General features: G+C 43.3%; 1 protein-coding gene across 11 annotated transcripts in view; it reads left to right on the forward strand.

The window, feature by feature from the left end:
• DMD (dystrophin) overlaps nt 1–25716 on the forward strand; it is a 1990807-nt gene that overhangs the window by 1881452 nt on the left and 83639 nt on the right. For all 11 annotated transcript variants that reach the window (XM_044235639.1, XM_044235638.1, XM_044235634.1 and 8 more), the window contains 4 exons: nt 952–1026; nt 12818–13019; nt 15220–15305; nt 17365–17522. In XM_044235639.1, the coding sequence (XP_044091574.1) occupies nt 952–1026; nt 12818–13019; nt 15220–15305; nt 17365–17522 (521 nt within the window). The remainder of the gene's footprint in view (nt 1–951; nt 1027–12817; nt 13020–15219; nt 15306–17364; nt 17523–25716) is intronic.

Below are 25716 nucleotides of genomic sequence, written 5' to 3' on the forward strand. Positions count from 1 at the left end.
AGAAATTCTCTCAATGTTAACAGTGCCTCTCTTTGGATCATAGGATTATGGGTGATTTGTTTACTGGATTTTATATTTTTCTTTGATTTTTAAGTATGCCAAGTGAGCATGTATAACTTTTATAACCAGAAAAAGATATTAAATGGGTGATGGGTATTAAGGAGGGCTCGTCTTGGGATGAGCAGTGGGTATTGGATGGAAGTGATGAAGCACTATATTCGTACCTGAAATTAATACTGCGCTGTTAGCTAACTAACTGGAATTTAAAAAAAAAAAAAACTTGGGAGAAAACCCAAATATTATCAGTGAAATAAATCCAAGAGTAATTCCTTAAAGCCTGGAGCTCTTCTGCTGTGATTTTAAATTACACAAACATGCTTTTCATGTACCTGAGATCGTCATCTTAAACTTTTGTCTTTTTTAGAAGGCCTCCTGTATTTTCATTGGTGAAATATTCTTTTTGATGTTACTGAAAAAACAAACTCATCTGTACTTTAAAAAAAAAAAAACCCAAACCCCCCAAAGTAGTATGAAATTGCCACTTGATTGTTGGCTAAGTTCTAGGAGCTATTTCAAAAATACATTCCTTGTTCTCTTGAATCTTGTGTAGCAAAGGTCCTCTCCAGTAGAACAGAGGCTATTGTCTTGAAGAAGAAAAAAAATGCCTGTCTGTTTCATCTTCCCTTTCAGGAACAAGGACTGCATGGATGCCCAGTGTAGTTTGTAGAATTTAGCTTGAGCGATCGTCAGACAGCAAAGAGAGTTTCTGTTTGTTTGCTTGTTTTTGCTTTTTCCAAAAATTGACAGAATTTTCACCACCCAAAATATGGGACATATGTACAAGAGATTTTTTTCCCTAAGTTACTCTTGTTTTGTTTCCAAAACAGCGGGAATTTTCGTGCTTTCTGATGAAATAACAAATGATCTTTGTTTTGTCCCCTTTTTCCTCAGCTGACCTGAATAATGTCAGGTTCTCAGCTTATAGGACGGCCATGAAACTCCGAAGACTGCAGAAGGCCCTTTGCTGTGAGTATTAACCCGTGCCTGAAACACGTGATAGTTCCTCCTTGCTTTTAAAAAAAAATTGGATTCGGGAGTATTTCCGCTTGGAGAGGGGAGAAATAGCTCTCATAAGACCAGCTGTAGCATAGAATCCCCTTTTTAACCTGTACCCCTGGGGATAAAAATATATGTTTATAAAAAATAAAAAAAATTAATAAAAAAAAAGAACCCCCTTTTTAAAATCTTTTTGGCCTAGTGTGCCCTAAACTGTTTTGTTAGGCGATTCAGAATCTCTCCTGTCACCATTCCTCAGCTACTGATGTTGAATTGATAAGGTTTTGATAATTTATATTTTTGAACTAAGGGCTCCGGCATCCTGAGTGACCTTTATGAAACTTGAAATCTCTCCCCGTCTTCTGCCTTTATTGCTTCTTCTGAAATGCCTTTAGCGGTAGAAGACTGTATCTGCCCTAACCACATTGTGCAAGTGTGAGTAGGTTATTAGCTTGAATGCTGGGGTTCGGGTGGTTGCCGTGATGGAGGACAGATGACAGGCTTAGTTCTCTGCTTTTTGCTCTATATCATAGCTCAGTAGGGAAATCCGAATGTGTCCTGTAGTTCCATGTCTTCATCTCATGGTTTATATATAATCATTTATCATCACAGTTAATTAGAACATGTTGTTTGAAGGCCTGTGTACCTTGATGATAGAGCCATGAAACAGGAATTGCTCCAGTCCCTATCCTAATGGCACTTGTAGTTTGATGAGGATGATTGAGGGTGTCCTTAAAGTCTGGAAACATAGGTGAATATACATAAGATTGTTGAGAATGTGCACAGTCTGTTAAAAAAGAGAAATGAAGTGATACCATGTCCATTGCCACACTTTATGGGCAGCTTGAGGAAAAGTAAAGAGATGGTTTCGAAGTCCTCTATTTCATCATTTGACAGGGGAAAAATGAGGGTACTCTGATAAGAGCTAGTTATAGGGGTGAGCTTCAGAGACCCTTTGCTGGAAGAGGTGGTACCTAAGCTCTGTGAGTCCAGAAGGCTTCGGAGGAGTGTTCTAATCAAAAGGAATGGCACGTGTTCCATTCAGGAACTGAAAATGCTTGAGCGTGGCCAAAGCTCGGAGTCCAAAGGAAGGACCATGGTGAAAGATTTGGCTGGAGAGAGAAGTGGGAGGAGGATTGTAAAAGGCTTTTTAAATTATTTCAAGAATCTAGTGGTCAGTGGGGAGCCACGCAAGGGGGTGACATGATGGGATTTTCCTTGAGAAACGTCATCGTGGCTGTGGAGTAGAGCGTGAATTGAGGGCGTGGGTTGTGCAGCCCACGAGAGCAACTGGTTGAGCAGTTCTGGTACTCTAAACCTTCCCACACCGTGGCCCGAATGGGCACTGGAGAAAAGGAGAGAATTGGAGATAACTGAGACACACGTAAGAGGTGACGTCGACAGGCCTTAGTGATGAACTTGATGGGGTGAGTGATGGGGACTCAGGGAAGCTATGAGGTGCTCACTTGGCGGAATGGTGGACTTGCCTGGGAGAGGTGGGCATGAAGCTGTGATGCTTGGGAGAAGGAGTAGACAAATAATATTTAGGACTCATCATATGTAGACTTGGGGAGAGCGTGCAGAGGAAGAAAAGACTATTTAGGCTGTACAGAGGGAATTGCAAAGCACTGGCCATCGGGGGAGAAAAAAGATAACCGTGAAATCGATTGCCAGGTACTGCCTGGGGGGGGAAGAAGTGGCCAGCTACGGGGGGCACATGGGCTAGGAGGTCAGCATGGAGTTGGTGCACGTGCCTATTGGATTTAGGAATAAGGAGGTCCTAACTGACTTCAGTGAGATTCTTAGAAGCACAGTGGAGGTGGGAAAGTGGGCTTAAAAATAAATCGGAAGCAGATGTAAAGACGGTCGGTATGGCTGGTTCTTGGAGAAATTTAGTTTGAAGGAGGGGGGTGATGGTGGCAGTTGGCTGCCATGGATGGAGGCGTTAATGAAGTGTATATACTTAGAAGTTGAAAGATACTTGAGTCCATTTAAATCATGACGAGAAGAAGAGAGAACAAGATAATAAAAAATGGGACTTCTCAGAGCGCAAGGGGGTAATTAATCTAGGAGCCAAGAGAAGGTGGGGGCGCCTCTCTTCCACTAACAGGGGGTGGCGAGGCAGTGATCTGTGTGGGTCTGGTACCTAAGGAGATATAGGGGCTGGAGGGTGAGGGAAGCCATGTAGAGGTTTGTTTTCTGTGGAAGGTAGAGAGTGTTCCTCTGCCACAGTTGCGAGTGGAGGGTGATAGGGTTGTGGGTGGGTTCACCTTTCTGGAGAAGAAGAGAGAAGAGGGCTGATTTGAGCAGGGGCCCAGTCTGCTTGGTGTTCAGTAGCAGCACCAAGCTTCACGGGCATGGGCTTGCTCCAGGCTCACTCAGTACTCAGGAGCCAGATGGGTCCATCGCAGGTGGGCACATGACAGCTGGGCGAGAGAAGGGGAGATTTGGGCAAAAGAATGGTTAAGTGGTTGAAGTGATGATGTCTGTCAAGGCTGTGTTGAATTCACATGGAAGCTGGTAGTCAGGAGGTGGAGGGATCGAGGGGCTAACTGTTGAGGGAGGCATAGGAAGAGGTGGTGTGGAAATAACTGGAAGGCTGGCAAGTTGTGGTCAGAGAGTAGCGTAGCTACTGTTTCAGGAGTGGAACAGGTCCAGGTGACTGGATCTCGGCTCTGACCATTTGAGTGGGTGGCGTAGATGTGAACTTGGACGGAGATGAAACAGGAGGTTAGGGGAGTGAGTCGAGTGATGCACCGGTCATCCCTCCCCATATTGAAATCCTTCCGAGTCGGGGCCAGAACCAGGGAAGAGAGAACTGTGAATCTGGGCTTCCAAGCCTTTGGGAATTAAGGAGCCTGACCAGAGGTCTGCAGAGGCTAGCAGTCAGTCAAGGACAGTTGCTGGCTTGGGGCTTTTTCCCCAGAGAGGGAGAAGAAATGTTCAAGAAGTGAAATTACTTGGGAGGAGAGAGTCAGCTTTTCATCTTTATCTGGGTCTCTCCAGTCCTTAGCACAAAGCCTAGTTAGTGCACACGGTAGGGTTTTGTATGTTTCCATGGAATGGATGCATGAACAAAAGTAAATTGAGGCTTCCATTTCCTTCCAGCTTATAGTCTGAAGCTGTCGTTTTTCAGCTATATAGCTGCCAAGTTTAAGTGTTTTTTAACGGTCTCCCCAAACCTGTGATTTCCTCAGGGACCTGTTAACATACCGTAGCTGGAAAGAGGCCCACTGGGGAGGGGAGTCAGAGAGCTGGGCGGAGTCAGAGAACTGGGCGGAGAAAGTCTTCTGCCTCTTTTTCTTCTCTTGGCCCTGTCCCATCCCAGAGATAATGTTTTCCATCGATAAAGGGATAATTATGAACCTGTTACTGTAAAGCGTTATTAGTATACAGTCTCTTCCTGTGAAATCCTGAAAGTATAAGAGAGATAATCAGCTGTTTCCGGTTATACTTTGAACAAGCCCAGAAATAGATAAGATGGAAAACCTTCTAGTGACTGTCCTTCTCTATCATGTTGCTTTGTCCCCTGGATTTAGGCATTATCCACTTCTTCTGTTAAATAATTCTGCTCACAAAGATGTCTCACTTTATCATTTCAGTTTAAGTTAAAATTTCCAGTAGATGTTGGGAAATGGGGGAATTTGATATTATGAAAAAGTTTGGCCATTTGAGTTTATAACCTTGTAGTAGAGTTAAGCTCTGAGGGTAGGATGTAGAATTTCCACTTTGAAACATCTGAAGTTCTCAGCCTTTGCTTTCTGAGCATGACTTTTCTCCTATTTGAAAAAGATTTAGGCACAGCCAAATTAGGGTGTAGGGTGTATTTACCTAAGTTACATATTGGATTCTCAAGAATGATAAGAGTTCCACATGTCGTATGACTACAGAATAAGGAGTTCTCCAGTCCCTTTATTCTTGAAAACGTGTGGTCACATTACTTAACTAACCGTTCAGTAGATGATTTAAGAATTTCCTCTTAATTTGATGTTTGCTTAGGTTTATCTTCCAGCCTTTGTCATTTCTGTGCCTGTGAAGCCATGATAAAGAGCCATTGTCTGTGCTACTGGCAAATAAAACTTGTCCTGGCTGGCGCTTCCAACCGAAGGGCGATTCTACCAACTTCGCTTTAATGAAAATTAATGATGTTATCTCAGTGATGTCCTGATGCCAGGGAAGAGTTTGAATTACTGATGTTTTAGAAAATATGCAGCATTCCTGCCATTAAGCTTTTGGTTGTCTTTTTGCACTTCGCTATCAAAGCTTCAATATTGCAGAATCCTGAATAACACACTATCCACTATCAAGAATTTGCTATTTAAGTTGAGAGCTTCACCATTGGCCTGTAATGTCCCGAGTTTGTAATCGGTTTAATGTTGCATGACTCCATACTGCCTTTCAGTGCCCTGTGATTGAAAATTAAACTCGGCAGAAAATCAGAGACAAAGAGAAAATCTTGGTAAGACGGATTTGTAAGCTGCTTCCTAAGGCTGATACCCACCCCCCCACCCCGCCCGAGTTAGGAGGAGATAATCTAAGCTTTTTCTTTGTCCATCTGTAGTTCTGATGACGTCCTCTCAGTGTGTGTGTGTGTGTGTGACTTCTACAATTAAAAATTTCTCCAGCTTCTAAGAGCAGACTTAAAAATGCACTTAGCAAAGCATACATATTTAGTTTCTTAGCATGTGGTAGGTTGGAGAGAGCCCAAACCATAGGGCTCAATGTACTGCAGTTGATAAATGTGACCGATACTCTGCAAACAAGAAATAGAGAACAGTTGAATCGCAAAGAGAGATTTGGTAGGACCTGAAGTTGTCCGAATAAAGTCATGGCTGCCAGACTCTTCCCTCGCCACGACAAAGCAGGTGAAAGACTTGGTCCCGTCTTGATGAAACCACCTCCCCTTTTGAGAGGGCACTGAGGGTGGCCTGCGACAGGGTTCAGTTGCTAGCAGAGACTCCCGGATCCAGGACAGCGTAGCTTACGAGTCTTTGGTCTAGTGCAGGGAAAGGCCCCAGTGAAGCCACAGCGTGAGAACCAGGATGTGTCTTCACAGCCACAGGCTGCCTTATGGCAAGGCAGCCCAAGAGGCCAGGCTCATTGTATTGTCCGTGCTCCACCAAAATCCCATCTTTCTCATATAGGCAAGGGGTGATACCCAGATGCTGGTGCCTGAAGAAAGGGCTCCTGTAACAGAACCTCTCTTGCTCCCAGGGGAAGTACTGTAATCCTATTTCAAATGTGTCCAGTATCCGGGAGGTGCACACTGGGGGAGGAACGGTTGGCCCCGAGTGGTGATGCGGAAACTCTTCAAGGAGCACCTTGTAGCTTTAATTTCCGGTCACTGTTCTAGGGGGCTTGCCATCCTTAACCTTGCTTCCAGAGCTGGGTGCCCTCCAAGTGCGGTCTTTGCACTAGGAGGTCTCTCCCATCCATGTATCTTTCCCCATTCTGAGCCAGTTCATTCTGGCGGGGGACCCCTTGCTGAGCGCCTTCCTCTCCTTTTATTTTCTTTTATGTCGCACGGCCCCATGCTCTGTGGTCCAGCAGACACATTGCTGCCATTGTGTACTCACATCTTTACTATGACAAGGAAATAAATGTGAGATGCACAAATGTCCAGTCACCCAGGCTAACATCGTATGAGTCATCATCCCTCCTCCATAGTTGTTGCTGTGCTTATGCCACAGAAATTTCTATGATTGTCCACATCACATTTCTGGCTTTTCAGTCACAGGGATGTGGGCGCCTCAATTTAGGCTTTTATTCCTTAGGGGTCACAGTGTTGTTCCAGTTGTCCGTCCACCCATTTGTGGCTTTCCTCTCATACCACGGGTCAAATAGCTATTTTTTTTAATACGTTAATATTGTGACAGCTGAGGTGTAGAGCATATGAACCTTTCACCATGTACCCAAGACCTTTCTTAAACCTTCACGGTCACAGTGGCCCCACAATGTTCTTTCAGATTGTTGTAAATCAGTGTTTTTCACGTTTGACTGGGTAGGTAATCCCACAGGATACTTTGCAGTACAGATCCTTAATAACAGATGTGTCCTGTGAAACAAGAACCAAGACATAGCTGCTTTAGTATTGCTCCAAAGATTCCTGGTTATAATCAGAGCTCAGGTCTCTTCCTCAGCGTGTTCTATAGATTGGCCAGCTGCCCTCTTCACTTCTTGACTCTTTTTTCCCCCCACTTCTTGACTCTTCAAAGAGATAATTGACTAAGAGCTAAGGGAGCACATTTTAAGCCTCTTTCTAGGCACCAGTGATGTTGGATTTTCCCTTTTGTAACACCCATGGCATGGCTTTGTTCCCTTCAGCAACAGTCTGACCTTTCTTCCTTATCATTGATTTTAGTCCAAACCTTCCTTCCGCACACGAAGTATGTCCTTTGGGTTCAGCCACTTGGCTCACGCGTATGGAGCTGGTGGCAAGATGAGGCCTAGCGGGGATTCCTCTTCAGTCTCTTCCCAATGCTAAAGGGCGAGATCGGGTTGGTACAGAAAAACGGGGTTACCCTGTTTCTAGGCAACAAAACATTTGTGGACAGTCAGCTCCAGCTAGTTGAGGGGTGGGGAAGGAGGAATCCATTCGTCAATCCCCGTGGGATTTTTGCACTTAGGTTCCAACTAAGAGCCGTAATATCCTGTTTCAGAATATAACCAGCCTTTGAGACTCTTAATTGTAGCCCCAGTCCATGGACTGCTAGGGATGGCATTGAAAAAGAAAATGTGGTGAAGTCGAAACACCTGCTAAGTCCCCAACTTGAATGATCTTTTTAATTGTAAGTGGTCTCACAGGTGTAGCCCATTTATCAAAGTGAGAGCTGCCCAGGTTCCTTTGGTTAGATCTCCACCTGCAGGCCAGAGAGCATGAAGCTCTAGCTACAGGAGATTCTGAATTTCTTGGAGCTTGGCTGATGCATCCAAGGTACTGAGTTTTTAGTCGACCTGCTTTCTGCTATCGGAAATCCATTCTAATCCATTCTGTTAGCTCTTCCAGTTCAGGTTCTACCACTTACGGATTCCATTAGAAAGTTCTGTCGTTGATAACCAGTATCAAAGCCTGTGGTACTTGAAGTCAAGGGTAGCTTGGAAACCAGCAGCAACGGTTCATTTTCATCCCTTCTATCAGAATCCTCCTGTTTTTCTTCAGTAATACCGTAGCCAGATTTCTAGCTAAGGATGAGTTGCAGGGATGGGGTGGGGTGGGGTGGGGGGGCGGTCTCCTAAGCAATCTCACACCTGACATTATTTGCACTGGGAGTAGCCGTCAGGGCTCAGTTGCTAAAGACTCACGGAACCCAAATGAGAGTGTTTAAAAATTTACTGTTCATTAAAGACAATGGCTACAATATCCCGTCAGCATTAAAAGCAGGATCAAAACCACAGGCTGCCTCACAGCCTAGGGTCCAGATAGGCCAGGTGCGAGCCCCGAGTGCCTGATCTCTGGAAGGGCGGTACCAGGATGTGGTTTCTCTCTTGGATCAAGAACTGCACATGTGAGCACAAAACACTTTGGAAACCAGGGAGCACGTAGTGGAGTCTCATTCAGGGTTTCTTAAAGCCTTATGGTAACCTGGGCACGTTCTTTCCCCGTAGATGGTCCTCATGAGTCTCCCTGCAAACCAGGTGAAAAATGTTCACTAACTTTTATGCATAAACAGTAATGATGAGCTGTAACCCATGGCTACACATCAACACAGTAAGGCACTTCTTTTCATTGCTTTGATCCAGGCTCTGCATTGTGTAGCCTTTTAGCAAAAAACATCTTAGGCCAACACCGGAGTCTCTGAGATGAACCCTCACAGTGCAGATAACCACATCAAAGTGCACCTACTTTCTTGGTGGCCAAAGATGTGCTTGGAAAGCCCTACAGCCCTAACTGTCAGCTGCCTGGAGGGCAGCATGATGTCATCAGCAGCCTTCTCTTCCCACAGGTGCCCGCTGCCTGGGCAAGAGCCGGCAGGCACACAGCGCTTATCCTGGTACCCCCCGGTGCCCTCCTCTGTCTCTGTATGCACGGAGTAGGTTCCGGGGTTGTTGGTATATGAACACAGAGTCTCTGCATTGACTTGAAATGAACTTGGGGGTGATGTGGGACTTAAGCTCACTGACTTTCTGGTGCTTCTCTTTCGTTCTACTGTTCTCTGTGGTAGAGAAGGTAGGATGGTTTTCTTTCTCTGTCTAGTCTGTAAGGGCACCTTTTGCAACCTCCCTTTGCGCTCCACACTATGGACCTCCACGTGTCCTACAGTTCTAAGAGGCGGGCTTCTCTCTGGTCTCCACTTTCTCAACTGCAGAAGGATTCTAAGGGAGCTTTCTGGTCTTCAGAGCCCAAGAGACAGTAAGAGACAAAAAAATCCTGCTTCAGCTCCTCACTTGTAGCATTTTCAGAAAGGAATGGAGTTAGCATTTGAATCTAGAATGTTGATTGAAATCAACATGATTTGATGACTCACCACCAGAGTCTCAGTAGCCATTAATGGATCCTGTATTCCGTATCCCCCACCCCAACATCCTGCTTCATTTTCTGCTTTGTCTGCTTTTCTTGGAAAAAAAAAAAAGCCCTCTTGTCCTCTCCCTACCCTCTCTCAACCCCACAGCCCTAATACAGAGAGAGGCCAACGAATGGGCCCTATTCAGTTGTGTCAAAACCTATAGCATCTTCTGTTGGACAGATAATTTTTGAAAGAGTGGGTATATTAGCACATGTTTGGGTTTTTATATAACTTGCAAATATATTCCCTAGTAAGAAGATACATACATTCATCCCCCAGTGGAAATTCCTAGTTTGAGATTAAACAACAACAACAAAACAGTCTCACAGAATTGTCTGCTGGTTGCTTTTTGAGGCTTCTAGAAATAGTGAATCATTATGTTTAATGTTTCATCAAAAGATCTCACTGTATTCTTTCAAATGGTCGTTTGGAACAGTTAAGTGCATGTCTCTGTGGCAATTAAATTGTCCCTATCGATTTTCTCTCCTCTTTTCAAGTGCGTAGTATTGGCTATGGATACCTGACTACAAGTCTTTGAAAAATTGTTCCACGAAAGGGTAATTGTGTTTGATACGTTCGTTTGGGAGAAATGTGTTCTCCGGTCTTCTGTGAGGGACCATTCTCCTGTTGAATCGCAGCTGGTTTTGGCAAAGCTCGCTGTACAGTATTTCTTTCCTCACTGTGTCATCTCTGCTCCTGTTATTCCAGAGCAATTGCCTTGCTCCCCTCTGGAGCTGTTTCTCCTCCAGATTTCCTATTCTGAGTGTTACCCATTCACCTGTGCAGAGATGACAGTAGACTCAGTAACAAGAAATCCGTGCCATGTTGCTACTGGTTTGTTTTCTTCCATCACACGAGTAAATGAGACTCTTAGTACAAACCCGAGTCTGCACATTCTCCCTTGTTAGTTCTTATATCCTTGGATGTAAGACAAAATACTTATAATGATGGAAGCAGAGTAACAAGAAAATAATAGAAAAACTTCAAACCACCCATAGCTTCCTTCAGTTTACAAAGAATTGCGCTGAGAATATTGGTATTTGGAAGAAAGCCATTCCTCTGTTGCCCTCACGGAGATGGTGAGCTGCTTTTCTAAATGTTCTCACTACCCTGCACCTGAATATTTTGCCTTCTGAGCAAGTGCAGCACACAGAAGGGGAAGGGGTTGAGGAAGTTGGGAGTCCTTTGTCTGCTTACTGGGCCTTCCCCTCCTCCAGGCCCCCTGCCTTTTTGCATTATTATTATTTTTTCCATTCTTCCGATCTTTTTCCTACCTGCCTCCCTCTCAAATCAAGCTATGTTCTTTCCTGCCGCTTTAAATAAAGTCTCGGCTTCCATGTAAAGAGGTCATTTCTCTGTCTCAAGAGTATTTTAACACAAAAGGAGTGGGACCTTTGCTTTGATAGGGTGAGCGCTAGTCCAGGGCATTTTCGGGAAACTGCGTGGAAGCCACAGAGCTTTACTGGCTGGGATGAAAGACAAAAATCCCTCCTGCTTCCACCACCAGGTCTCCTTCTGGCTTCCAGGGAAACTTCAAAGGTTACTGTTTTTTCTTTTTCAAAAGAGAAAAACGTGCACGACATAGGTATGAACCTGCAGAGGTATTAACCACTATATTCACCCCCCTCCCCGAACATTTAATTAGAACTCTTCACAAATAACTAGTAAAATACACTGAAGCCTTAAATTTGCATCTGTGTAGCATCCGCCTAGCTGTTTACTGACTGGGATGGCCCAGGTTTGTCTGCCTCATCCCCCTAGATGTGCAAGAAATTGACTTAATTACCATTGATTCTTTGTCTCCAAGGACAGAGAATTCAGACCAGAGCTTAAGTGTATTAGGTGTTAGAAAAGCACAGTTGCTGCATTTCCAATTTGGCTAATAAATTGGCTTTAGAGAAAAGTGTCTTCCCATGACATTTGGGAGTAAAGCTTGCAATTTGCTGCAGTTGGACAAGGTTGAGGTCTCGCTTTTGTTGAATTTTTGTCTCGTGGCATATGAATAAGTAACACTTAAGAGCAAGGGAATCCACCTCCCCCCATCTTAGAAAGTTCTTAGAGGACTTGAAAAGTACACATTGTAAACTACAGCTTGGAGATGAGAGAAATAAGTGAGCCTCAAGTCTAAAAACTGAGTAGATTATGCAGTTACTTTAGTGTCTCTTGAAAATTCTAATCAAGTTGATGACTTTTTCACTTAATATTAAGGTAGCAGAGAGAATGTGACGTGAGTGATATTTCAAGGCGAAAAATACTTAATGATTACAAATGCATAGCCGGAAATAGAGTTTACACAGCCCTAACCACACAGATTAATCAAACTGACCTTCTCTAATAGTAATCTACAAAGGTGCTGTCAGGAGCTCTCTCAAAATTTCTAGTAAAACAGATTTTTTTTCTTACTTGTACTAAGTGGAAATGAGTCTGTTCCCATAGAACATTTTAGGTCCCCTTAACTCTGAAATACCCATTTACTTCGGGAATGGAGACTCTTCCCGCCCACATTCTTTACCTAGTGCCAGTGAGACTTGATAGCAGCCTCAGATCCTGAATACTCCAGCCGTGAAACGTAGAGCTGGGGTTGAAGACAAACCACTTCAAAGGAGGGTAGGGTTTAAACTGCGGTCCTTCACTACCAGCTGAGCTATCGAAGGGCACATGGATAAAGCAAATGTGGTATATGTGTGTAGACATACACAGCATATTACACAGCCATCAAAAAGAATGAACTCTTGACATTTGCAGTGACATGGTTGGAATTAGATGGTATTATGCTGAATGAAATAAGTCAGTCAGAGAAAGACAAGAACCCTATGATTTCAGTCATGTGGCATTTAAGAGACAAAACCGTTCAGCACAGGGGAAGGGAAGGGCAGATAAAGCCGGACAAAAACAGGGAGACAAACCATGAGACACTCAACTCTAGGGAACAAACTGAGGGTTGCTGGAGGGGAGGTCAGTGGGGGGATGGGGTAACTGGGTGCTGGGCATTACGGAGGGCACTTGATGCAATGAGCACTGGGTGTTCTGTGCAACTGATGAACCTCTAAATTCTACCCCTGAAACCAGTAGTACACTATATGTTAACTAACTAGACTTCAAAAAAAATTTTTTTTTTAAAGAGGATAGGGTTTGGGTTTGGTGTTCGCTGAAGAGTATGAGACAACCCGACCAGGATTTTCCCAGGAAAGGGAGAAAGAGTGAAAGGAGGATTTTTCCCTGCGGACTCACTTGTGATCTTTATGTGGCTTTTACAGTGGATCTGTTGAGCCTGTCGGCGGCATGCGAAGCCTTGGACCAGCACAACCTCAAGCAAAATGACCAGCCCATGGACATTCTGCAGGTCATTAATTGTCTGACCACTATTTATGATCGCCTGGAGCAAGAACACAACAATCTGGTCAACGTCCCTCTCTGCGTGGATATGTGCCTCAATTGGCTGCTGAATGTTTATGACACGTACGTATGGCCGGCTCTTTATGGACTCTGCCACGGTATGCTTAGTTTCCAGAGTGGTGCGGATGTAATTAGCATCACAACAGGGGCCCCAGTGTAGAAATACTGTCCTCAGGATGGAAGGTGCCCAGTGCTGTCCCTGTGATAAATCATTTGCGTATTCACTGAAGCCGAAAAATACTTGGATCAACTAGGAGGTAAGAGCTGGAATGTAGATTGCTCTCAGAAAACAAACAAAACCCTGAGATCATCATTTTTCATGCTCCTGTTTCAAATAGTAGAATGAGTCAGTGTGTAGCCTTTTCTTGCCTGTGTAATTTGCATTCCTCCATGCACTTTCGGGGGCGGCTCCCATTGGTGGCAGAAATGGATGTGCTCCTGGAGATGCAGGCACACCTGTCACCAGATCTGAAGAGCGTTCACTGACACTCAGGAGCTTTTTTTGCCGAGAATGGTGAATTGATAAGCCACACAAAACGAGAACAAGCCCTTTCTGGAGCCAACTTGGTTTCTCAAACCGAGGAAGGTTCAGAGCATTCACCTCCCTTCCTCACTCTCGTTTACTTCTCTTGAATTGCACACAGGAGGTGTCTTGAGCTTACTGAAGGCCGTTGAGGAAGGTAGCAGACGTAATTGGTCTTAATTTTGACTAATTCTTCTCACACCTCAAAATGATGACATGCCTCATTTCATGTGCTAGCGAGAACATACCCCATTTGGGAATCTGGGAAGCTTTTCTGAGAGGAGTTGCATTTCAGCTCTTTTGCCTTTGTTGGAGATTTCTGCCACCTCTGTGATTAAAATGTATGCTTTCTCCTTTGGTATTTTGATAAGGTAGTCCTTTTTGAATTCCAAGACCACCTGGCTGTTTAATTCTGGTAATTATTTACCAGACCCTTGAACTTAACTGGGTTTTCATTGTGGATTACCCTTAACATTTGCTCTGATAAGGGTTTGTACTCAGGTGTTCCTTCACACACGTTTTGGCGCTGTGCTCTTTGTAGAAGATGTCTGAATGGATTCTGAGTATATAGAGCTTCCCTTCTACCTGCCTGGCAATTATTTGGGGGCAATTTTAACTCCTTGAAGACCTGTGTCATACTTCAGGAAGTTTACTTGTTCAACTTTGATTTGCCATTCTTAAAGAGGTGAAAAGATAAGGAAATCTTCCAATGATCGTAATGTTGTCAGGGCGTTAGATCCTGTTTGACTAAGGGATTTAGTAAATTGTACCAGTTAAAAGTTGAGCATATTGTTCACCCAAAGTAAACCCAGTTGGGATGTATTCCTTGCAGTTTTGAAGTGCTAAATGGGAGAATTATTACATAATATCTTTGGCTCTTTAAGCACCATGTAAGGTTCACTTTATTTCTCTAACAAAGTAAAAGCTGCAAGTCCCTGAAAATCATTTTCTACAAAATGGAACATTCTTTCATTTTCGTGTTTCATTCCCCCCCTCCATGGCTAAAATGAACCATTTATAACTTTGTCATGAGGAATGCTTTATTTTAGCTTTATATGAAAAGTGAAAGTGTAAACATATTTAAAACACCGATACAGCAATAGATTGTTTTTAAATTGCTCTTCAAGATCATATATTTGAATGTTCTTTAATACAGGATATCTTACATTTTTTAAGATAAATGTGTGTATTTTATATTATGTGTCATGTGGCCTCAAGTGAGTGATTATCTTCTCAGTCAGGGGCAGTCTGAGGACACTCTCAGAGTGCTGGGTTTTTCTTTGGGGGGCGGGGAGGCGTCAGTAAGCAGAGTAGGCAATTTGTTGAGGAACCAAAGTAACTTGGTGCATAGTAGTAATCCTTCCACTTACCAATTTAAACACCCAGGTGGCTCTCCATTGAACAGAAGGATATTTTTTATTCTTTTTATGTAGAGCTACTGTTAGAATTCAAGTGAGGGCTTTTAAGAATGGAAAACTTGGTAGAAGTTCCTTGGTCAGAGTGGTCACGTTTGCGTCACATTCGAGACTGTGAGCCAGATGGATGAGGCAGATAACAAAGAAAGTATATAATGAACAGACAGGTTCTTCACAGATCTTAATAAGACCATTGGTTTCATACAACAGTGGGCAGTAGAGTTCCTGTATCCAAGGGTTTATTTGTTTGTTTGTTTTTATTAAGAAGTGTTTACCATCTGTTAAAGTGTTAGTAATTGTTTCCTGGTTTGATTATTCGGAATAGGGGACGAACGGGGAGGATCCGGGTCCTGTCTTTTAAAACTGGCATCATTTCTCTGTGCAAAGCTCATTTGGAAGACAAGTACAGATGTAAGTCTCGTGTATTAACTTTATCTTCTTTTATTAACATTGACCCAGTTGTAGATGGGGAGTGCCTCGTGTTCTGTGGTGATAGCGGGTCCCCCTTGTAAGATACAGAACTGCTTTTAGAGTGTCCTCAAACTTGGTTTGTGCCGCTGCCTGTCAAACACGAAATGGCAGGTATTTAAATAGAGAATGAGGATTAACTTCTCCAGTCCAAGTATGATTTTACATTACATTGACTGTGTCTGAATAAAACACATGTTTCTAGAGGCTAAAGTCTGATTTCCTAACCCCTTTGTAGAAGTCAGAAAAATAAATGTGAGGGTTTAATCCGTGTGCTTGCTTAGTTTTTGGATTCTTATTTAAAGAGTACTGTCTGGCATTCGTGTTCCAGAAACATTGTTTATTTTATAATCATCTTAGCGCACATTGTACAGTTCTGTGACGTGACTAACATTTTATTACTTAAGACACAGAGAGCTTGCCATTTCTTTCAGGGTAAATATCACCTTATAGAATTTCCTTTTGGTTAGCTCTTGGGTTCTTCGGCTTAAAATGCGTGAATCCGAATGAAAAACAAATGCTAGAGGAGCAGTAGTTACGCAATTCGTTCCTGTTGTGAAGGACTGTACTTGTTTTTCCCCTTTAAAGGTTCGTAAGAAGTCTTGATGGTAGGAATATTAAGCAAACCTCGGCTATCATGTCCTATCTCTTTTCCCTTAAGGCCTAGCCACACAGGGATGAGATGTGCCGAGCTTAAGGATGGGCAGGAGATAAAAGAGATTGAATTTCTCCAAAGCCCCTCTGTGTCCTACTGCTCATTTCCCCCCAGGAGTAAGTCTCAAAATACACAGGCCCTTTTAGCTCTCACTTTTATGTCGTTTCCACTTGAGTTTTTTAATCCTCGGATCCAAAGAAAAAGAACTGAACGGGCTTTCATTAACCATTTAAAAAGGTGTTTTGGGTAAAGTAGAATATTTCTGTGGGTTTTTCTTCTTTAAATAGTGGAATTATTTACAGGTTAGTTTGTAATCTAACCTTATCAATGGTATGGTACCAGCCCATCGTAATAACCAAAGGGAGCTTTGAGCCTGTATTTCGAGTAACTCAAGAGCAAATGTGTTTTGAGGTTGGTGAAACAAAAATAATGAACTTCAGATTGGGATAGGAGAAGATAATTCATAATTTTGAAAGAAAAATCTATGCGTGTGTATCAGGGAGATGGTAAAATGCTGTGCATGCTGTCTCGCTTTTGTGATTGACATCTTAGATACCTGCGTAAAACAATTCAGTTACTTAGAGTTTCAAATGTGCTTATAAAAAGGAAACACTTCCTTGAATTTACTTTTGTTGGCAACTTTTTGAATTTAAGGTATGATTGAAATGATTTTATTTCTGAGAAGAGGACATAACATGTCAAGTGCTGGGTATTCATTTATTCCGTGACACTTCTCGTACGCAGCTGAGCAGATACGGTCCCTGCCCTCGTGGCGGATATCATTCTTCAGCCCCAAAGACAGACGTCTATTAGACCAATGTATAAAGTGATAGGAACTAATTTACGAACATATACAGGATCCTGTGGGAACACTAGCAAGAAGCTCTGTGATCTTAGGACTTCATAAGGAAGTTCCAGTTTGGGTCTATTTTGAATCTCTGATGTCCAAAGATGATGATGCTTTGAACCAGTTACATGGTTCTTACTGCTAAAATATTTATTTTGTGATAATGGTTACATCCTATATATAAAACCTTTCCCAAACGATGACATTTTGGTTTAGGAAAATTCAGGTGTCACGACTATATATAAACTCACGTTTCTTGCAGGGCTATAGTTTATTTAAAAGCTGTCACCCTTTATATATACACACGGTGATGATTAACTTGATCCATAAAAATAGTAAATGTGCCGATGAGCACATTGAATTAGAAGGAATCCCCTCTCTGTGGGAGTGTTGGCTGCTCGCAGTAAGTAAGTGCTTGGAAGTGAGGTAGGTGGTAGGTTCTGCCGTCATCAACATGGTGCTGCTTTTTGATTGTCGAAATGCCCTTCTTCCTTTTGTAGACCTTTTCAAGCAAGTGGCAAGTTCGACAGGATTTTGTGACCAACGCAGGCTGGGCCTCCTCCTGCATGACTCTATCCAGATCCCAAGGCAGTTGGGTGAAGTCGCGTCCTTCGGGGGCAGTAACATTGAGCCGAGCGTCAGGAGCTGCTTCCAGTTTGTGAGTTACTCATCTTCTTAATAACATGTTTCTTCTTTTGTGTTGTAGAAATTAATGAAAAAATATGAACATACACCTTGAGTTTCTCACATTAGCTCCAGTGCAGGCAGGCGGGTAGGCGATTGATGCTTGAAACTTCTGGAGGCAGTGGCTTCTGGACTCTGGGTTTTGGGAGAGAGGACAGTACGGAGAAAGGAAAAGAAGTGTCTGTCTGCACCAGGGACCATGGCTAGTTAATTGCCGGGAGGGAAGGGCATCTGCAGTGGTTCAGCAAGGAAGGAAATACAACTCCAGCCACAGAAATCCATTGTAAATCAGAAACTCACTACTGTGGGGCGCCTGGGTAGGTCAGAGGGTGAAACCGTCTGCCTTCGGCTCCGGTCATGATCCCAGGGTCCTGGGATCGAGCCCCACATCGGGCTCTCTGCTCAGCAGGAAGCCTGCTTCCCCCTCCCTCTCTCTCTCTCTCTGCCTGCCTCTCTGCCTACTTGTGATCACAGTCTGTCAAATAAATAAATAAAATCTTTTTAAAAAAAAAAGAAAAAAGAAACTAACTTTTGTAGGTGAGCCTTTTAATCTCTTTACCCCTGTATTCCTTTTTTAAAAAGATTTTATGTATTTATTTACTTATTTGAGAAAGAGAAATAGCACGAGCAGAGGGAGGGGCAGGCAGAGGGAGAGAGAGAAGCAGACTCCCTGCTGAGCAGGGAGCCTGATGCTGGGCTCATCCCAGGACCCTGGGATCATGCCCCAGCCGAAGGCAGACGCTTACCTGCTTGAACCATCGAGGCACCAGTGACCATCACTTTTTGAAGTTGTCCTTTTCCATCTTAGCATTCCTCTATAATCTGAAGGCCTGATTGGTGACTCCACATGTAACGAGATCAGTTTGTTCTGCTGGTGTCCATCCGTAGCCCAACACTCGGCTTGTCCATTCTCTTATCCCATCCCGTGGCCTCTGCCACACCACAGTCAGTGCCCCCGGAGACAGTGTCTTCCTGCACTCCATTGAGAGACAGGTAGCCTTTTCCCCTTGTTTGCCGAGGTACATGATGTTGTAGTGAACATCTTCACCCATTTAGCAACATGTTTTCCTTGATTGAAGTTTTCCCTTAGGATAAATTTTCAGGAATGAGATTACCAGACTGAAAAGAGTTTTTTATGGCTTTTGATACATAGTGCTGGATAGCTAGTTGTCAAAACTTGTTGCTCTTTGTAATATCACCGACCCTGAAAAGATTGAGATATTTGCAGTATCCCATTATTCACAGTGATCTTTTGCAGTTTGAGTATTTTTTTTGTTGTTTTTAATTTTGTTTTTCAGTGCTAAGCCCTGTTTTCTTCTATGGAGTTTCTCAATTTATTGTAATCCTGGGGAACTGGAGAACTAGCTGTAGAGATAAGCAGATAACCGGTTTAGGCTGACTGTCTTTGGCCACAGACTAGGGTAAAACCACAGGCCTAGGAGGAAGGACGTTGTGAATATTTACATGTTTTAAGCCATTTCAGCATTCATTTAAAAGTCAACGAAGCACCCCAAGGAAATGCCCACATAATAAGCTCCCTTATTTAGCGTTGGACATATTGTTAGGATTGTTGGGCCAAGTTATGGCACAGTAGCTATAAATACAAAAAAGATGTGGAGAAATAAATGCATTTCTTCACCTCATGCTCAGAGTTCCCAAAATGTAAACGGGCTATCAGTATCTCTAGATTTTTTTTTTTTGCACTCTGTTCCAGAATGGAGACACAAGTAACTTAAATAAAATGATTACTAACGACCACAAATAATCCAGATTCATTTTTTTAAATCCAGTTGGAAAGCAACTGTAATGGCCTGAGTTGTTTTTCCGAAGCATTGTTTTCTCTTTAGTCAAATTTCAGTTACTCTTTAAATTCTAGTTCTGAAGAACACACATGTGTTGTTATAAATGCATAGGCACACAGTTGTTTGGGTACTGTGGCTTAGGTTGAGAGCAAAGGACAGTGTAGGTCCGCTGACAGCCGACAGCCATGGACGACCCCTGGAGCCCTTGTCCCATGTCCCATGTCCCAAAGTACTGCCTGTGGCTGCAGCTACCACCACCCTCACTGCAGACTCTTTTTTAAGATTTATTTATTTTTGTGAAGGGGGTGGGGGAGGGGCAGAGAGAGAATTTCAAGCAGACTCTGTGCTGAGCTCTGGGCCCGAACCCTACAAGGGGGTGGAGGAGCTTGATCTCACAACCCTAAGTTCAGGACCTGAGCTGAAACCAAGTGTCGGACTCTGAACTGACTGAGCCACCCAGGCGCCCCTGGCTCCCCTGGCTCTTTCTGATCGTTGAAATAGACAATGTACTTGACACATTACATGGTGTAAATGTAAGGTATACTATGCGTTGACGTGATACATTAATATATTGTAATGTGATTGCCATTGCAGTGATAGCATTTCTGTCACATCATACAGTTCTCATTTCTTTCGTAGAGATTAGTAAGATATCGTCTCTCTCTCAAGTGGGAGTCAGGACAACAGGGGTCCCCGAACAGAAGCTCTGCCTTCCGAAATGCTGTGCTCTTGTCTCCCTGTACTTCCGTGTGCCGCATCCTTTGGCTGGATGCCCCTGTTCTTCCCTGACCACATGTCTCTGTCTTAGTAATAGCAACACTGTCTTCTTAGTGTCGAAACTCGGAACTCCGTCTGTCTTCACATATGTAGTGAATGTGTCCTGACTAGCCAGTCTCCAAGCTCTTGGGAGTGTCTTCTGTGAGCGGAGGGGGGGAAATCTGTCAAGAGACAAACAGGGGTAACAGGTGGATGTTATTTTCTTACGGTTTTCCTACTGTATTTTCTGAATTTTCTTCTTTGAACATTCAGAATTAGAAAAAAATAAAGTGCTAACTTTTTTTTTGTTTTTAAGAGAAAGAAACCTCTTCTGTCTGATCTCCTTCCTTGCCACTTTTAGTATTCTCTCCACCCTGACCTTGTCATTGCTCTTAATGCTCTCATACCGGTTTTAAAGAAACATATTCGCTGTATGGTATCTTGTGTAGCAATCCGGTTCTTCCCGTGGCCCACTGCATAAATCCCAATTTCTCTGATTCTCAGGCCTTTCCTAATCTGCTTCCATAACCACCCACCACTGGCTTTTACCACCACAAAATGGGTTCTCCCTACTCTTTGTACCTACTATGCTTGTAAATAATATCATTACCGTTGCTACTGATAATCATACCAGACGGTTGTTCACGTGAATTCTGTCCTTGAATCTCACCAATCCTTTGAGGAGAATGGAATGGGCAAGCTGTGGGGGTTGTGTTTTTCTTATTATTTAAATGGATGAATAAGGGGCGCCTGGGTGCCTCAGTGGGTTAAAGCCTCTGCTTTCAGCTCAGGTCATGATCCCAGGGTGGTGGGATTGAGCCCCACACTGGGCTCTCTGCTCAGCAGGGAGCCTGCTTCCTCCTCTCTCTCTGCCTGCCTCTCAGCCTACTTGTGATTTCTGTCAAATAAATAAAATCTTTTTTAAAAATGGATGAATAATTTACTTCTGCCCCTCAAGGCCCTCAGCTGACAGAAGACTTCAGTTCCTAGTCTGGTGTCCCCAAACCCCCACTCACCAGCTCAGTCCCCAGTACACACATTTTGATTCTGCTGTCCACTCTTCTGAGGTAACAGGCCTTTGTTCTGGGTCCCTGCTGGAATACAAGATGCCCTAAAAAAATGGGAACATAGGGGACTTAGGGGTAAGAGGAATGGTCATCTTAAGAACTTGAGTATTGGCAGTTAGATGTTTCTAGTAGGATGTCGGGAACATTCTGTGTGTACCAAAGCCAGGCGAGGTTTATGTTACTTCGGTTTGGGAAGCCTCTCAACTTGCTCTAATTGTTTGCAGTCGGGTTCATCGGATTCATTTTGTTCACCTCACAGTCACTGTCCTGGCCGTGGCGCTCTCTCCTTCAGCCAGGTGCTCTGGCCAGCCACCTCCCATTTCCCTGTGTACTGCAAATGAAAATGTGCTGTTTGCTGCAGCGAAAGATAACACGAGTGAAAATGCCCTTTGTCCTTTATCTGAAGTGTAAAGACCTTGGGACGGAGGCCAGGCTGGCAGGGCTGTGCTCAAAGACCTCTGTTTCTAACCCTCAGGAAACAGGAGGGAAGTCCTTGTTTTCTCCTACGAATGGGCTCCTTGTATCGCAGAAGGAGAAGTTGACTTCAGAAGAAAACTTACTTCTTTCGGGTTGGTACAGTTAGAAGGGCGTCGCTTCTGATTCAGACCAGAGCCAAGAAGTGGCCAAGAGAGAGGGCTGTTTTCATGTGCAGGGCTCACTGGGTGATCTTGTAAAGCTTTTGCTTAGCTCAGGTCTGGATCTCTCCGTTCTGGACACGGATGCCCAGCAGTATGAACGCACTTTAGTACTGCTGAACTGGCTACTTAAAAATGGGAAAGATAGTAAATTTTAGGGTATGTGTATTTAACCACAATAAAAGAAGTTGTGGAAGAAACCCCAAAATAGCTCTAAATCAGAGAGTAAGGGAAATCACCATAACGTGCAAGTACAATGCTTTGCCTTTATTTAAAAATCAGTATCAGTCTTTCCAGGAATTACCCAGTAAGCCAGGACCCAAAGTCATATCTGTGGCTATCAAAAAGGAAAATTCTCCATAAAGGTATGGATTTGACAGTGGTGTCTTCATTGAGAGTAAATGAGGCAACAGGATAATGTTTCTGCTTCAGAAGCTTACTGTGGTCAACATAGGTAGTGGGAAACTGACTCTTTTGGGTAGTAAAAGTAATGATTTGGAACTCGTTTTTTTTTTTTAAAAGATTTTATTTATTCATTTGACAGAGAGAGAGAACACAAGCAGGGGGAGCGGTAGGCAGAGGGTGAGGGAGACATAGGCTTCCGCTGGCGGGATCCCAGGACCTGGGGATCATGACCTGAGCTAAAGGCAGACGCTTAACTGACTGAGCCACCCAGGTGCCTGAAACTAGTTTGTTTCAATTAATGTATCATCAGGTTGTTCTTTATTTCATAATCCTTGGAAACAACTCTGCTGTCACAGTGGATTGATTCTTGCGACCTGAGTAAGGCCGGGCATGCCCTGGCAGTGAGTCACAAACCTTGGAGACTGACCACATCTCTGCTTTTTCTAATGAGAAAGCTGAAGCCCAGAGAGGGGAGGACTTGCTGCATTCTGCATACCGCAATGATATCATGTCAGATCTAGACAGAAGGCCTAAGCTCCCTGTGTTCCGAGCCAGTATTTCCTTCTGCTAAGCCATCTGAGTGGAAATAGATGGCTTTAACTGGTTCAAATACCAGACTGAACGAAGAGCTAAGAAACATCCCGTATATGAGTTTTTGGTTATAATAGGATGACACGGATAAATGAACACCCTTATCACTACGGCAGTGCATGCATATGCGCACGCGCACACACCCCACGCATGCCCCGTGATCTTTATTTAAGAGATTCCGTTCCCAGTGGCAGGTGGCTAAGTCTTCCTGCAAATGAAACCAATTAATACTGCCTTTTAAGTGGAAAACTTCATACCTTTAAGTGACTCCACAAAAGAGTCGTGTATCTGTAAATTGGTATTGGGTAGCGGCCTGAGAATTACCCCCATCCCGCCTGGGAGTTTGTAGTGTTTTCTTCTGTAAACATTTTAAGGACTTATTGCGGAGATGCATTTGAGTATGCCAACTTTATATTCAGGATGCTTCACCTACAAGAGCTTGGGCACCAGACTCTGTTTATTTTACATCTGTTTCCTGCCTCCTGCTGTATTCATGCATTCAAAATGAGTAAGTTGCTTTTTCATCTGTCTTGTGAATTTTTATATTCATATGACAAAAATGAGTATCATCAATGTACAGTTGCTGTAATAGAGAATGATACAGAAATGAGAATAAATTACAACTTCAACTGTTGGGAGCAAGCCCCCCCCTCCCCCCGGCCCATGAAAATAATCATTCCAGAATACCTAGAGTAGTAGTGAGTGGCAGAGTAGTTAAGTGCATAGGCCCTGAAGCCAGCTCCCTGGGTTAAAATCCCAGCTCTGCTATCATTTTTAACCTTGCTGGCCCCTATGCTCGGGGGGTGCTTGGGGGGCTCAGTGAGCCGGTAGAGGGGGAGCGCTCAGAGTTGGCAGCAGGCACAGGGGAGGTACTTAATAACTGTTAGCTTCTGGTGATGTAAAGTGTGTTGAAACATGAGCCTATCCTACCAAGATTAAGAATTCCTTTTATCTGTAACCGAGCATCTGCGGATTCGATTTTAGAGGCTCTCGACATACTGTTTTCTCTCTGAGTGTGAAAATACTGTGCCAGGACACTTCTGAATCCGTTTGACAGCATTCCTCATGCCAATTGATCACATTTTATATTATCCATCCTTAAAATAACTCCTAAAAATTCTATTTTGCTTAGGTTGCCTTTAGCTTTTTGTTCAGTAATCGAAATATGGGCCCTTCGGTTCCACAGACGTTCTTTTCACACCCCTTTGGGTGGTAAATGTTGAGCTCATGTTCTCTTGAGCTCCTGATGGATACTGACAAATAACTACAGTATTTGTAAGTTGCTGCTATTTGGTATTCGTAAATAGAGGTAGTTTGACCACACTCCTATGGGGCCTGCTTATGGACAGAATTCCTGTAGCTTTTCAGGAAGGCTCTTTTATTAGAGTATTACCAGTATTGTCTTGAGTTGACTTCTTCTCAGTTGCTGGGTTTTTAAAATTATCAGCTGTGGTGGGTTTAGCTTCATAGTTACCCATTTCATTTGTTGTGGTTTGTGTGGTTAACTTCTCAATGTGGGGTGATGGTTATTTTCTTCAGTATTTTGAGGGTAGGTTCGTGTTGTAGTTGAAACCTGGTTCATGCATATGCTTAAACTGTTGAGGAAGATAATTGGTGTCCTTTTCTTTGCTCGACATTCTTTTTTTTAAGAAAGGTTTTATTCATTTATTTGAGACAGGGATAGAGCACCAGCAGGGGTGGGGGCAGAGGGAGAGGGAGAAGCAGATTTTCCGCTTAGCACCTTGGAGCCCTACATAGGGCTCCATCCCAGGACTGTGAGATACCACGATCTGAATCGAAGTCACTCAACCAACTGAGCCACCCAGGTGCCACTCTTTGCTCAAATGCCTTAAGTAGTATTTCATTATTATGACCAAATGTCCCTCGTCCTTCCTTCCTCCCTCCCTCCTTCATCTTACCCTTCCCTTCCCACAAGAGTTGAGTCAGAGGTGCTAATGAAAACCGTTTTTTGAGAGCCATGCTTTCAGTTGGAAGAATATTCTAGATTCCCTTTCATCAGTTCCCCATTAATTCTAATTCACTTTGAACTTACTAGAAAAACTCATGTAAACAAGGAAACATGAGGCCATTATTGCCATTTTCTTTTTTCCTTGTTTGTCACTGGCTTATAAATTGAATTTTTAATGGAAGGTTCTTCCTGCAAAGATTATTTAAGATAATCTTCCTGCAAAGATTATTTAAGTATAAAACTTCTTCCTGGGATCTCCTTATCTATTTATCTAAGGTCCTTAGGGTATCTTAATTCTCTAAAACGTAGTGGGTTTTTTTTTTTTTTCTGGGGTTGGGTTTTTTTTTTTTTTGCATTTGATAAAATATTTTATTTTATATTTATTTTTTTAGAAGTGGGGGGCAGAGGGAAAGAGAATCTTAAGCAGTCTCCATGCCCAGCGCAGAGCCTGGGGGTGGGGAGGGGGGTGCAGAGGAGTTTGATCTCAGGACCCCGAGGTCACAACCTGAGCCAACTTCAAGAGTCCGACTTTTAACCGACTGAGCCACCCAGGCACTCTTGATAAAATAGTTTTAAAATTTTTTCCATCTTTTTTTAAAGTTAGATTTAAAAAATACCCAACACGCAGTTAAATTTATTACGGTGGTCAGTTCTGTTAGTTTAGACAAATGCATTTTGTCGCCGTCACTACATTCAAGGCACAGAACATTTCCATCACCCCTAAAATTCCCTCTTCCTTTGTCGTCATCCTGCCTGCTCCCAGTCTCTGGAAACCATTACCGTGTTTTCTGTTCCCATGGTTTTGACGTTTCCTAAACTGGATTTCAAATGGAGAGTTAACATTATATGTTCAAACTTGAGCAAAACATGTCCTGGTACCTACTTGAGAAAATACATTCTGTGATATCCACAGACAGATGTTTGTATGTGTGAAACTTCTCTG

Source organism: Neovison vison, chromosome X, assembly GCF_020171115.1.
Source record: "Neovison vison isolate M4711 chromosome X, ASM_NN_V1, whole genome shotgun sequence".
NCBI classification, from domain to species: Eukaryota; Metazoa; Chordata; class Mammalia; order Carnivora; family Mustelidae; genus Neogale; species Neogale vison.